General features: G+C 39.9%; 1 protein-coding gene across 1 annotated transcript in view; it reads left to right on the top strand.

Annotated features, from left to right (window-relative positions):
• The first annotated feature begins 412 nt into the window (after positions 1 to 412).
• The window catches only part of LOC121518444 (reticulon-4 receptor-like 1), a 155773-nt gene continuing 141416 nt past the window's right edge, over positions 413 to 14769 (top strand). Inside the window, exon 1 of the mRNA XM_041800751.1 lies at positions 413 to 1023. Coding sequence (XP_041656685.1) covers positions 1011 to 1023 — 13 coding nt within the window. The 5' untranslated portion in view covers positions 413 to 1010. The remainder of the gene's footprint in view (positions 1024 to 14769) is intronic.

The following is a 14769-nucleotide window of genomic DNA, read 5'->3' on the forward strand; positions in this document are numbered from 1 at the left end:
GATCAGTAGCAGAGAAAGACATGGCTAATTAAAATGTAATTAAGGCTGTGGTTGTACTGTTTGTGTAACACTGACGCCTATAAAGCAAGCTTGACATTTCACATGAAATTAAATAGAGGGACATACAGCAGCAGTTCACACAGGGACATGAGTGAAAGAGTTACAGAGCAAGAAGTGATAAAAGGCAGATTTTAATATGAACCTATAAATGGAGCTTCATCAACATATAGCTAGGCTTCTCGCCTGTCACGCTAATAAAGCAGAGCCTATTTGAATTTGAAGAGAGAGCGAGAGAGGGAGCGCAAGAGAGAGAGAGGAAGAGAGATGTTCTGGCTTTCATCAGTCACATCTCGCTGTGGGAGGGGGATTGAAGCGGCTTCCTCGGAGCTCTCCGGTAACAGAGACGGTAGACGGCTCTGACTCACGCTGACGATCCGCACACGGCAACATTTCAGACTCCACCTGACCTGCAACCTGACAGGAGGTATTTGATGACGGCTTAAGGCAACTTTTCCTCTGCTTTCTGGGCTTTTTTTTTCTACCTGCTCTTGGCGGCATATCCTCCTTTCATCCAGGGCTTCAAACAAAGTCAAAATGCATGTTATTGTTTCATAAACACCAGATGGCGGTTAGTTGAAATAAAGCACATCAAAGTGTGCCAGGACGGGACAAGGTGTTTTCTTCGCCTCTTCTATAACAACTACGGACGAGTGAACTTGTTTTTTTTTTCTTTTTGTGGCGCGTCGTCCTTTTATATTCGCCCTGAATTTTCTCAAACATCACCCGAGCACCCTCATTTTTCCTCCTCCACCGCCACTTCTTTTTTTCTCTTCCTCGACCGCTTTCACTTATCATAACACCAGCCTCAGAGGAGACAAGACTTCACTGCCAGTGGTGAAAAAAAAGGAATCAAAATAACAATTTAGCCAACAACAGCACAGGATTGGACATTCACGAGGATGCTACTCCCGCACAGACACTCCTAGACGGTCCAAACAGCCGCTGCCAACATGTTTAGGCGAGGTAAGTGAAAAGAGGATTTCACCTGTTTTTGTCGATGATTATGTGGAGCATGTGTGAGCCGAGCTGTTAAACTGTGTTTGTGAGTGTGTGTGCCTTTAAGTTAATTCAAATTCCTAGAGTTTTGATGCTCTTTATGTCACAATTTAGCTAAATGGTGTCACAGAGGAGCCTACTCATGCCTATTTAACAACTTCCCATCCACCCTTGATCCGCGAGGAGCCCAGAATGGAAAAGGAATTAAATATTTATCCACTTCATGTAAAAATTATCCTTAAAATAGCGAACGCTGCCGCACTGCAGTTTGTAGGACTTACCTGCACGAGGACGGTTGGTGCTGTTGCTACGCGAGCCTGTGTGCGTGAAAGAGGAAAAGAGTGCGTGTTAGGAAATGATAAAGAAGTTCATAAATGTAAATGCTGTGGCAAAAGTTTCATCTGTTTTTGGACTCTGTGCGCGCGCCTGCATTTAGTGCGCGTGAGAGGTTATGTTGGCGTGACAGAAGAAGGTGGTTAGCCAGCCAAGTGTGGGAGATTTTTGACTCCTGCCCATGCGGAGGGAGAGGGTGGCTCTCCCGGTGGAGCAGCAGACAAGCGAATAAGAGCGCGCGCACATGCCGTGCTGTTTACTACCACATCAGCACGCGACTGTTTTGTGGTGAGAAAGGGTATTAAGTTTTACCAATTTGACCTTGCCTGTGTGCGTGTTGACTGGGAGGCTCCAATCTTGCTGTCAGTCTTTTTATTTTTTTATTTTTTTACTTCCATGCGCACGTGAGCGTGCACGGGTGCCAACAGCAAGTGCGTTAAGTATCACTTTAAACAAATCATTAAAAGCTTGTAATTAGTGTATGTTTCATCTTACTTAGTGAAGGGTTGTAACGTAAAGGATGAATCCACGCACTGAGCTGAATCTAAACAAAAGTGTGGAATGGTGACTCATCTGTCAATCCCTTCAAATAAAGCAGTGGGACTCTAGTGAAAGGCAGATTGTCAGGCTGCTGTTTGCTGATGAGTGTAACACAGCTGACTGAACCCTGAGAACATAATAGAAAAAAAAAACAGTCTTTAATGGAGACACCAGAAGTCTGTCATTTGTCATTTCGCTGCATCCCGACGCTGAGCTGAGGAGAGGAAGAACACTCATACATCCATGCACATCATTATTTATTAGCTCACTCGGTTGGCCCGAGTCGGGGCACAAGCTGGGCGATCTCCTCATTAAGGGTGGGACCTAATGGGCTTGACAGAGGGCTGATTAGACCTGTCATTCTGTGTGGATGAGTGTATGTATGATGGGGGAGACACAGTGAGCTTGCTTGCTAGAGGGGGACCAGCTTTAATTTTCCTGTAATTTCAGATGGAGAACACACCCACCTACACAAACACACACACAGAAGTGATGGCTTTGTATCTCCTCCTACAAATATGTGGCTGTCAGAAACAATAATAAAATCCAGAGTAATTGTTCAGTCTGCCTGAGATACAGTTATCTATGTCTGTCACCTTTACCCACAATATCTCTCTGCAGCGGGATAAAACAAGCGTGAGAGAGGGGGAGAAGGAGGATAAGTGTTTTTGTGTAATGAAAACTCCCTCTCTCTTTCTCTCTCTTTGTCTCCCTCTATCTCTCTGCTTGGCCGGCTCACGCTGCCAGCCGCAGTCTGAGAGCAGAGAGGCCTGGCAGGCTGATTGGCGACTAGCTGGCTGGTTTGGGAAGCTGCCGAAGCTTTGTTTCCCAGCGTGTTTGAAGCTGGATTTGTTTCCCTTACTTGACTTTTCCCCCGCCCCTCCCGCTCCTCAGTAGTCTGTTGTTTTATCGAAAGTTTACACGGTTATGAACATGTGACACTTTGCAGACATGAGTAATATGCCAAATCTGCCAATCAACAGTGAAGGGAAAAGCTATTTTATCTAAAAAATCTACACCAACAACACAGGGCACATTTAGCTCTGTGAAAAAAATGGTTTCATTTGGATTACTCTCTTTGGCTTGGCCTACAACTGTTTTATCTTATTGACTCATCCACTGATCTTAATCAGTCATTTTGCTCATCAAACATGAAAAACGCAGAGTGTACATTCCTACAAGCCAACAAATAAAAAGATCATCCAACCCTAATATTCCTAGCAGAACTACTCAAAGGATTAACTGATCAAAACAGCTGTGTTTTGGTTACCAATCCATGGAATCATACACTACAAAGTTAAACAGTTTTCCCCCCTTGCATGTTATAACAGGTGACATTACACATTAGCCACATTACATGTGGCTAAAAGCAAGGAAATAGGTGGTTGGTTGACCAAAAAGGCCAACGATTTTAAGTGTATTTATTCAAAAACATCAAATTTCAACTAGGGATGTGCATTCAAGTTTAAAAAAACTATTCCTTCGGGGTGCAGATGGCATAGTGGTGAGGTCATGCCCTATATATGTGGGCAGGTTCAAGTCAGACCAGTGGCTCCTTTCCCACATGTCTCACCCTCACTCTCTCATCCCTATTTCTGACTCTATTCATTGTCCTGCTCTCTTAATAGAGGCTTGAAAATCCCGAACAAGCATTTAAAATATCTGTTGGATTATAAACCCTTATCGATTGCACTCGCCAGCTCTTTTCAAATTTGATCAGTTGTCATTGTACTATATTGATTTTCACACATCCTGTATTGATACATTGGATGGATGAGTATCCTTCTATATACTCTCAATACCTGTGATTAAAAACTACCTCCATGCGTGTAGGTGTCGCTTAAATGCCAGCCCCTTTACTCCAGAGCTGTTGTGTGGAAGTTAGAGAACAATGGCAGTGCAAATATATTCATAAAAGAAAGATATAGGAGATACTTTCCTGAGTCAGTCATAGTGTTTGGACTCCAAAGAGAAAACAAACACATCTACAGCACACACAAATGTGCAACAAGAAATGTCCCAGTCACAGCAACATAAGAAAATCATCAAAGTACAGACAGAGGCCAAGGTTTGAGCAGATACAGACACCACCAAACACTTCATCTGGATTACTAAATAAATGAGAAGGGATATTTCACCCTGTTTTTGGATAGAGCCTCCTTAGTATACATTTCTACTGTTATCTAATGAGTTGGGATATGTTTAGTGTCTCTTTCTCCACCAGCATTGTCCACAAGATGGTGATTTACATTTTTGTTTCTGTGGGATAAACAAGTACTGATAGAAGTTGATATAGAGTATCATATTAAAGTTGAAGCCCTGTATTGTGAAAACCTGGTGTTATTATACATAGGAAATTGAATTAAGTAGTCTTAACTTTAAAAACATACCAAAACAAGATGTAGATATAAGCACAGAGCAGACATCAATTACAACAGAATGACTCTGATTAAGCCAGATATAGCATAAGGGAGGAGCTGGGGTGGAGGAATCTTATAAAAAGCAGCAAAACATAGCCAGTCTAGAAAAGTTTAAATTGCATGGGTGCAATTAGCCAATAGCGCGCTTTGAGCAAATTAGCTGGATGCCAGCCGATGAAGGCTTGAGTGAGATCAGCTGATCTTGAGTATATAGCAGCGCTCGACTCTGTGGCCTGACTGAACTAATGCTTTACCCTTGATTTTTGTTGACAGTGGGCCCATTTAACTGTTCAGACAGTAATGTTGGTATGTATAGCCCTACTAAGCCCTGTAGAAAACTTTCTTTTATCTCCAAAGCTGATGGTAGCAAGACCCAGGAGGCTAAGCCTGCTGATCCAAGGTGCATGTGTTGATTTTATTAAAGGACACCAGGGGAGGGCCTGTTTGCTGTCTTTCAGGGGTCCCACCATGTCTATGGGCGGGCCTGCTGACAGGTATTGGAACATGTATAGATAATATCTTGACCCATGTATCATCATATGCACCATATTGTAAGGTTCTTCTAAATACCTGCTTAATTTACATTTTATACACAATAACATTCATGTCACCCTTTTTATACTAGAGAAAACTCCATCCTGAAGTGCCATTGAACAAAGCTAATTGAGTTACATCACGAATGAAATAAAAGAGTAAAAAAAAAACAACTGTCAAGTCCTGACTGTAGCAATTTAAATACACAAACTGATCAATATGCTAAACTTTTAGAAAGCATTTTGATTGACAGCATTCTTTCTTCTGATCGTGACGTGGCAGAGAGCTCTACACTGTCAAACATACCCTGCTGGCAGCCCTATTGACTACATTTGACACCATGCAACATCATTTCATACCACTGAAGCATACTATTTCAGAATAATACAGTACTCTGGATGGCTTCACTTTACGGAGCATCCATTTATCAGTGAACTGCAAGCCTCTTGTATTTATCATTGAAGGTTTTTTTTTAAGTAATACTCCAGTTTTTCCCTACATGATTTTATGAGGCCATGGTGGGGGACCTCTAAACTGTCTATGCATGCGCCTTTGCAAGAAAAATTAGTACTTTTTTCAGTTAAATGTGTCAATGTTGTGCACTTGAACTGCATCTGTGCAGCTTCCTCTCTTCAGATATATTTTTGCTCTTAGTCATTAAACTAGAGGTGCAAAGAATCAGTTACCTAAATCTAAATTCCAGCTTATCTCTGGTCTGACCTGTTGATACTAATTTTGGCCAATTTCAGTTTTTTTTCTCTGAAAATTTTGATTGGTGTGAAGATGGCCTAGAGGCTAGGCCACGCCCTAAATAGGTGGGCGACCCTGGTTCTGTCCCACATATCATTTCCCACCCCCTCATCTCTATTTCCAACTCTATCTGCTGTCCTCTACATCCTTGGTTCTCAACTGGTAGGTCTCAATTTCAGTGGGTCTCAGATGTGTGCCCAGAAACAAAAGTCTATGATAGGCTTTTATGTTGAAGGAAATGTATTAATCTCTTTGTTCTGATACATTTTTTTCCATTTCATGTCTTAACTGCCTGATTTTTTCATTAAAATAGGGGTTATGATTGAAAAATTCAAGAAATTTGGGTTGTGAAATTTATCAAAAAATTGTATTAACATTTAAATTATATTTTTACCTTTTCTTCAATGATGTTTAATTCTATGTTCACAAGAACAGATTAACCGTTTATCGTCTTTTTATTTAAGAGATCTTCAAATCTGCATGTCCATCTCTTATTTGAACTCGTTTCTGCTAGAATGTTTTGTGTCACACCCTTTAATTCCTTTATTTTCTAAACGTTTCATACATAATGACTTTAATTTCTGTTATCATTCTGGAAAGACTGGTCTTTTTCAACCATCCTTGTTTGATGTAACTCATGAATAAATCAAATCCTAGAAACAGGGAAATTTACTTCAGCAGTTTTCTCTCTAAACCCTGAAGAAATTATGAATTATCCCACAAATAATTACAATCAATGACTGTTTCATTTTGATATTGCATAAAATCTTTGAACTTCCTTCTCTGTGCCTCAGTAACAGTATTTGTGTATGCATAGAATATCATGTAATTATCCACTTCTTATCAATATTGATTTAATATATTTCCTGCAAAGTGATGCATCTGACTGCAGCTTAGTCTTGGTAATGCTTGTGTGCTAAGTTTTTATCACTGATGTTCAGAATATTTCTGGGATATTAATCTAATTATCTATTCATTTAATTAACCACGCTAACCAGTCTGAATATGTGTGAGAGAGATAGCAGAAATGCATGCATACAGTGCAGAAACACTGATTCTACATAGAAATTAAGTGCAAGCTTTGTCTCCTCTGCTAAAAAGCACCTAGGTTGTTTGAGGCTGAGGCTCAGGGTCTATATGCACAGTGTATACCCAAGCCACCACAGTCTAGGCAATTAATGGGAAACTCTATGTTCTGCTGTTTGACAAGGGTTTGCGGACATTCTCAAGTTGAATAATTGAATGAATTTCATACTTATGGATGAACTGTGCTGATTTCCAACAAAATGACGCTTTACTTGGGCGGCATGGATCCACACCATTATGTATATTTATTTAGTGTTTGTTTCTGCTCTTTTGACAGTGTTAATCAGCAGAGTCACCACTTTTCAGGGAATGAAAAACCACTGTAGTGATTTTGATTTGATTGATTTTTATTTATCTAAACCATAAAAATAAATTAAAAAATACAACAATTTTACTCAATGAAATCATATCATCTTGCCAGTCTGTTCACCATTCAAAAGAAAAAAAGAACCCTAGCAATGTTCGAGAAGGGGCAGAGGGAAGCTGAATGCTTAAAGTTTTAAAGTTTTAAACCTTTTATTGGTTTTAAAATTTGTAAAAACCCACTCAAAGATGTACAGGGTGTCCAATGCTCTGATTTATAAAACAAACAAACAAACAAACAAACAAACAAACAAACAACAAAAGGTAATCATGGGTGCCAGTTTGGCTGGGTTGGTGGAGCAGATGCCCACGTAGTGAGGCTGCTGTCCTCAGTGCACTGGTCGTAGGATCAATTCCCAGTCTCAGTGCATGTTCAGTGGAGGAAAAATGCCTAGAAAATAATCTAAAAAATAAAAACAAGGAGATATGAGGTTTTGGCTCAATGCCAGCTATATGGAGACATCTCACCAGGTGGGATGTTTGAGTAGATGTCTCTCATGTGTTCGGATTAGAGCTGAACGATTTGCAAAAGCAATGTAATTGCGATTTTTTTCTCAAATATTGCAAATTAATATGTGATTATTCTTGGGTTAATCGCATGTATTTTTCAACAAATTCAAGCAATAAATAATTTCATAAATAAGACCATATGTATTAAAAATAATAAAATTATTTCTTAAGAAATTAATCCATAGTAGAATGAATCTGAATATGGGGATGCAACAAGCTTTAAGCTGTAAAGGAGGCGGCTGGGGTGGAGGAGGTAAGGCTGGCTACTAGCTGATCGCAGCTGGGGTATGACTTTCCATTATAAAACTATTGACACTTGAATGTTTGCATCATGTGCATAAAATCTCTGTCGCTGCTAAAAATTGAAAATTGCAGCAGGCCATATTGCAGTTTAATCTAATTTGTGATTAATTACCCAGTCGTATTTCGAATGGTGACTGTATACATTCAAAAAAGAAAAAAGCTCAACAAATACACTTGGGTGGCTGAAAAGACACCGCGGTGGCTCATCCACGTGCTGTCCTTATTTGGGAAATACTACATAATAGTAGACATCTTTGTAGAATTTGGTGGATATTTTATCATTTTAACCCACATAAACAACATAAGATTGAATAAATGTATGAATTTAGGTTGAGATTTGTAGATGCAGTGGGAATTTGTCCACATAGCTACACATTTAGGAGTAGAAGATGGCCATCAAGTGCTCATCTAGTATGAAAGTTCTCCCTATTGTGAACTTGAACTTCTAAATGCATGACACAGACTCTTCTCTCAATCTTCTTATCATCACTCCATAAAATGATTCCATCCTCTCACTTTTACTCTCCCTCCCTCTAAGGACTGTATTATAATCCATGAAAAAAATTGCAATATCTGAAATGTTCTGTGATATAACCTTCAGCCATGATAATGTACGACTAAATCCAGCTCTGTGCAGAAATTCACAGATCAATATCAATATACTACGGTAAAATTGCAAGTCACTGTTCTTCAAGCCTCACTCAAGGGCCGGCGACTTTTTCTCAGGGCTTAAATGTGAATAAAGTCTGTCCTGATTAGGAAACTTTGCAGCAGGATTATGGGCTTCCTGCTCAACTTGATCCTAAATGAGCGAGAAGTCTGACCTGATTTAATCCAAACATTGACAGTGTGTACTGTATGTCTATGCGGAAATGCTCTATGATGTGAATGTAAGCCATTCATGCTAATTAGCTTAATTAGCCTGCTTTCTCATTGGATGAAGTTTATGCCACATCTGTACTTTCTCTGTACTCAGCTTTATACTCATAGATTTGCCTGCAGGCCAATTTCAAGTCAGACAATTAGAAGCTGCTGCTCCTGCTACGATCCGCTGCTGCGTTTGTTTGTGTGTGTTTACTTCCATCTATGATAGCCTTGGTGGATGATAATAACATATGGATTAGTGACAAAATATTTATTCGGGTCGTGAAGCACCAAATGGCAGGATAATTGGGTGCTGAGATTGATCCAAATGTGCTCTTGCAGCACAGCCATCGCGATGCAGTGGACAGATTTTTAAAATAAGAGTGAAGGGACACAACATATAGAGTAAGGAAGTGTGGGTTCTGTGGATTTGTTTTTATAAAAAACTGAATTCTCTGTGGGCTTTTGATGCCTTGAATAGGATTCATATGATAATCAATTACATCTTTAATGCAAGTCAGACCCAAGTGGGAATGAAACGCATGAGCACACACTCAGACCGCCGCACACAGTGAGCATGCGATGGCCGTGCATATCAATGACCTTTGCAACTGCTCCTCTTGCCTGATCTCAAGGTCACACACAGACTCCTTTCTTCTTCCCCCTGAATCCTGAGCTAAGTGCGGTCCAGCCAATTTAATCATTAAGTTGCACTACAATTTTGCAGAACATGCGCGGCATTTCAAATCTGGGCACCATGTTGAAATATGTTAAAATAATTACAGGGGTGGATGTTTTTGCAGCTCTGGTGAACTTTCAAACAGTGCACAGAAACAACAACACAAGAATGATTCTGATGCTAAATAAACACCAAGTGTGACAAATTATGCTGTACGGAGCATGAAATGGCATTCTACAATGACCCTGCGGTGTTTTGATTCCAACTTTCTCACTAAATAAAGCTCCATGAAGCATTTATCTTTGTGTACAAACATTATGTTTTGCACTTTCAGTATTTTTATGAGGTTACAATGCAAGTTAATTAAGCCAGCCACATTGCTAACTGCAAAGGAAGAAAAGGAGAAAAAAACATGAAGCAAATGAACAAAGTAGAGCCGCTTTATGCATCAATTCCCTCTAATTAGACTCATGCTACTCGTATAATTGCTGCTGTAAAGTTATTGCTGATTTTGTTGGTAAATATGGTGCATTAATTTGCTTATGAATCACAGCAGTTCACCTTGAGAACCCACTGCCTTCACAGCAGGAGGGTCTTGGGTGTGCAGGGTGTCCATCAAATGAAACATTAGGACACACCGGGGACACAGTGGAAGCCTATAATCGCATGTTAGCTTAGCCACTGCTAGGGCTAGTGGTGCAAGAACTGTATATGCGTTTGTGTGAGATCGCTCAGAAAAGCATCTTGATCTTCAGGACTTTGTGAGTATTTGAGCCACACAAATCAGAACTGTAAATGTCAGAGCGGTAGGACTAGAGGAGTTTTACTGTATGCCAGGTGGATGCTGAAGCACAAAGAGGAGAGGCAGAGAAAGTGTGACAGAGACAGAGAGATGGACACGTAGAGTATGAGCGATTATTTGAAAGCCGACTTCACCTGGAGGATAGTGCAGCGAGAGAGAGAAAGAGAGTGTGGGGAGTAAAAACTGAGCTGATGGGAACTGATTGTGGTGTATGTGTGTGTGTGTGTGTGTTTCTCTCTCTTGCCCAGGAACTTTGGTATTATCGAGTCTCCAGAGGCTTAGACTGTTGGACAAACTGACGCTTGCAGCAGAATGCTTGTTTGCCAGCTGAACAAAATGAGCCACTGATATTCATAACAATGCCTGCATGTTCCATTTTGTAAGCCATGAGCCGACTATAAGGGGCAGAAATTTGTGGGGAAAACGGGACATTAGCTACTGCTTCTTCAAGTATGTATGTCTGTGTATATAACTTGGCTTCACATTAAAGCTGAAGACAGTGCAATACAGCCTTCCAAAAATCTGAAATAGGCCTTTGAGCTAGGGATGTGCATTTAACTAATATTATATGTGTCATCCCTAATGCCAGTCAAATTAAATGCTTTCACTGCGACTAAGCTCACTATTGGCTGAAGCTTGTTAGTCACACTTGGCATAACAAATTGTTTACCCACAAACAATTTTAAACAACACACTTTTATCTGACTATTTTCTCAACTTCAGACTAGCTGGCTATTTTGAATTCTGTTAAACCAAAATGTTGACTGTATTGCTAATAAGATAACATTTAATTAAATCTTTTAGGGTGGATCTAATATGTTGGTGTACATTATGTTTATAGTCATGATTTTACGATTCTTTGGCGCACCCCAGACCCCAGGTTGGGAACCACTGACCTACAAGACCATCAGCACAGCAGGGTAGAGTCACAGCAGGGTAGGTTTCAGATAAGGTTAGTTACAGGGTGCTGTGACAAAAGATTTGTTAGCATTTTTCACAGTGAACATGTACAGTGAGTCATATTATTGGCAGTTAAAAGTAATCAGATGAGATTTTTATCATAAACCACACTCATGATAAGGAAAGACATACCACCAAACCCACGCTGGGGCCATGCGGCAGCCATGATGCATCCATGTATGCGTAGTTAACAGCATGTGTATCTCTGGACTCAATCAGATCTGTCTATTGCACCCATGAAGCCCAAAACACACTGGCCACAGTGCAGTGTTGCGTCATTTGATTGTTGTTCAATTGTTGCTCCTCACAGCAGTGTGCCACCACAGTGGTCAAACTCCCCTCCAGCCAATGCTGGGACAGGCACTTGATACCAGGGTTGAGAGCCCACTCAGGTCTCGCCTCCCCGCCTCACCGAGTAAGTGGGGAAAAAAAAAAAAAAAAAGAAAAGATAAAAGCAGTGGTATTTCACTGGCAGCTGTGGCCTCCCACTTATTCTACACCTAGAATGGAAGATGGGGAGAAATTTTTCTTCAGAACTGAACAGTCACTCAAACAGCTGATCTCTCTAAACTGCTGCAGTGTGCCAGGTGCGCCTGACTGGTTCTGGTGTGGCTTTGTACAGAGAAAATGATGGGGCAAATCATTTGGCGATTTTTCCTTAAGGCTCAAATACATAGACTTTCATAAATGCTCCCTCACCCCGGCACACTCAAACAAAATCTCACTGGAAAGCTAAATGATAGCAAATATGTTCATCACAGCTAGAGGTCCAAAGATGCTTTCTCACAGTGTTTCCTACTTTCATATCTCATTCATAGGTGCAACAGGCATGTCTGTTTTTGCAAGTATTTTCAGAAACTGAAAGTTCTTTTCAGGTGAAATCAGTATAAAAAAATGCCCTGAAGTTGGAGAATCTGATTTTGACTCTGCTCTCTTTGATGGAGCATGCAATTATCAAACCAAAATTTCAAATGTGAGTCATGACAGAAATACATCCAGCCTAACAGTAGCTGCAGATCGAGTCATAAATGCCAGTCATGCCCCTCTACAATGCACAAGGAATGACGCGTGATCAGGCTTAAATTTAGCCCGACTCCAGACTAAGAAGTGTCACTCAAAAATGGGCCTGAATTATGTACAAACCACATTTATTCCTTTAGTTCATGATACTGAACAATTGAGAAACACAATGAGAACCAGGCTTTAAGTCGCATATTTGTCCATTGTTGCATTATTCAAAAACTGATGGTTAAATTAACGATAAACATTCAAGAGCGCAACAACTTTCAACATAGATTCACACAAAAAAAAATTCAAATCCTTTGTGGTGCTACTCCCTTGCTGGATATATCTCCTCCATCCCTCCTTCTCCTCTCAAATCTCCTCTCCTCCCCCTGTCTTCTCCTCTGTAGCTGGTTCGCTCTGTACCTGTTGAATAATTGATCGCTGTTTTGGTTTCCGATAAGGCGTTTGGGGTCCACAGCTCTCAGCAGAACGGGCTCGCTGCTTTTCCTCACGGCACATCACACAGCTCAGTCCATCTTTCCCTACCCTCTCCCTACCCTCCCTATCTCCACTTTTTACCATTTATTCACTCCTCATGCCAATTATTCAGATATGCAGCACTTGCATTGTGTGAAGCATGTTGACAGCCTTGTTCTGTATTATGTCCAACAGACGCTGTTTCAGGTTTTATTCAAGATAAGCTCCTGATAGCCATCTTCTTCTCCTGATTCCAAACAGCTTTGCAAATATAAATACATATTTTCTTTCTGGATATTACCATGGAAACAGAACTCTAGAGACAGAAAAACAAGTAAAGAGGATAAGATATTTAACATGTCTCTGTAAACTGGCTCACACAGCAGGAGCTCGGCTGTTACATGGAATCTGAGTCGGGATTTTAGCCTCACCCGGGTGTTTACCAGAGACAAAGAAAAACAAAAACACTCCATGAGAAATCATTTTCATAAATTTAACTTCTATATTGTTGATTCATCAGAAAGATGGATCAATTAAATATCATGAAAATAGCTATAACAAACCACGTTTATACTGTCCATCATACCCCTGTATGAATGTGAAGCCTGATACACTATTGTGAACAGACTAGTTGTTGTCCCAGTGTCTCAGGTTATGTTCTTCATCAATCTAACTCTTCAATTATTTGACAGAGGCAAATCTCCTGACAAGGCAAATAAGTATAAGCTTTTGGAAAGGAATTACTATTAAGGGTTCAACTTCCATCCGAAAGTTATGCCTTAAAGTCCACCTACACGTTCAGTTTAGACCAAAGATTTGCATCAAGACAGTCGCACTGGGCTCTGCATCATTCTGAAAGTCTACTAGTTCAAAGAAAGTCTGTTCATCTCTCACAGTCTGTTCACCTGAGATGCCGTATATCTCAGAACAGAAATACATGCTAAAACTTTCTAAATAAAAAGGGATTAAACTTCCATTTAGGGCTAAAATCCTAACCTGCAAAACTTGCTTACATAATGTTTAATAAAGCCGAGTAAACAGTCTGCTTACAGGTAAAACAAGCTTGTTCTCCATGAAAACATTCTAATGCAGCAAGCATAGCTTATGAAGATCTGTTAGCTAAGTAAGCTACACAAATAATGGAGCTAGGTAGCTAATGAAGCTAAAGCTTAGCTCATAAATTACCTAACTTAGCTATGTAGCTAAGTTAGCTTTAGCTCAGCTTTAGCTTTAGCTCAGTTGCTAAAGCTGACTTAGCTTTAGATAATGGCAATACGTAACAAACGTAGCTAGAACTAAGCTAACAAAGCAGCTATGTAAGCTATGAATCTAGGTTATCTATGTTGCTACGTTAGCCTAAGATAAAGCTAAAGTTCAGGTTGCTAAAGCAAACTTTGCTACACTGGTTTATCTAGTAACGTTAATTATGCAGCTAGTGTTGGTAAAGCTAAAGTGAGCCGCCATCCATGACACTACTTCTAAAACAGGTCCATTCACAATTCAGTCCCAGATTAGACCTTTGATGTCTATTGAATGTTTATTTTATTGGTCTGTGATGTTTCATTGTGTGTATGTCATCAATGTATTGCCAGATTTTGTTTATGAATAAAGGAATAAAGCTGGATCTTAAAAAAAAAAAAAAAATTAAAAAAATCTAAAACTGGAAACCGATGAAACAGCACTTCTTTTCTGAGACGTACAGCATCTCAGATGAACAGTCTGCAAGAGTGGCCATCAAAGATGTACAGACTGCTGACAGACCCCTCTCCCCAGTTCACACCACTGCAACTGGAAGGGGAGATGTATCCTTTCCATAGCAACCACTCTCATGGTCAATAAGTTCAAAGTTATTTATTTTTGTAGTTATTGTGTAACATTAGGCTGTATTCCTGCACTAGGTGCACAGCTGATAGAGGAGACAGGAGTGTTTGTCAGGCTGAACGGATTTCTTTTTCTTTTTTTTTTTCAAAAAAGATATTCCCAAAATTGACAGCATGATTTTATCAAACAAAATGTTCTACTTGGAACAAATATTTACTGGCTTTTATAGTAAAAAACAAAACAAAACAAAACAAAAAAAACAGTTA

Source organism: Cheilinus undulatus, linkage group 12 (assembly GCF_018320785.1).
Source record: "Cheilinus undulatus linkage group 12, ASM1832078v1, whole genome shotgun sequence".
NCBI classification, from domain to species: Eukaryota; Metazoa; Chordata; class Actinopteri; order Labriformes; family Labridae; genus Cheilinus; species Cheilinus undulatus.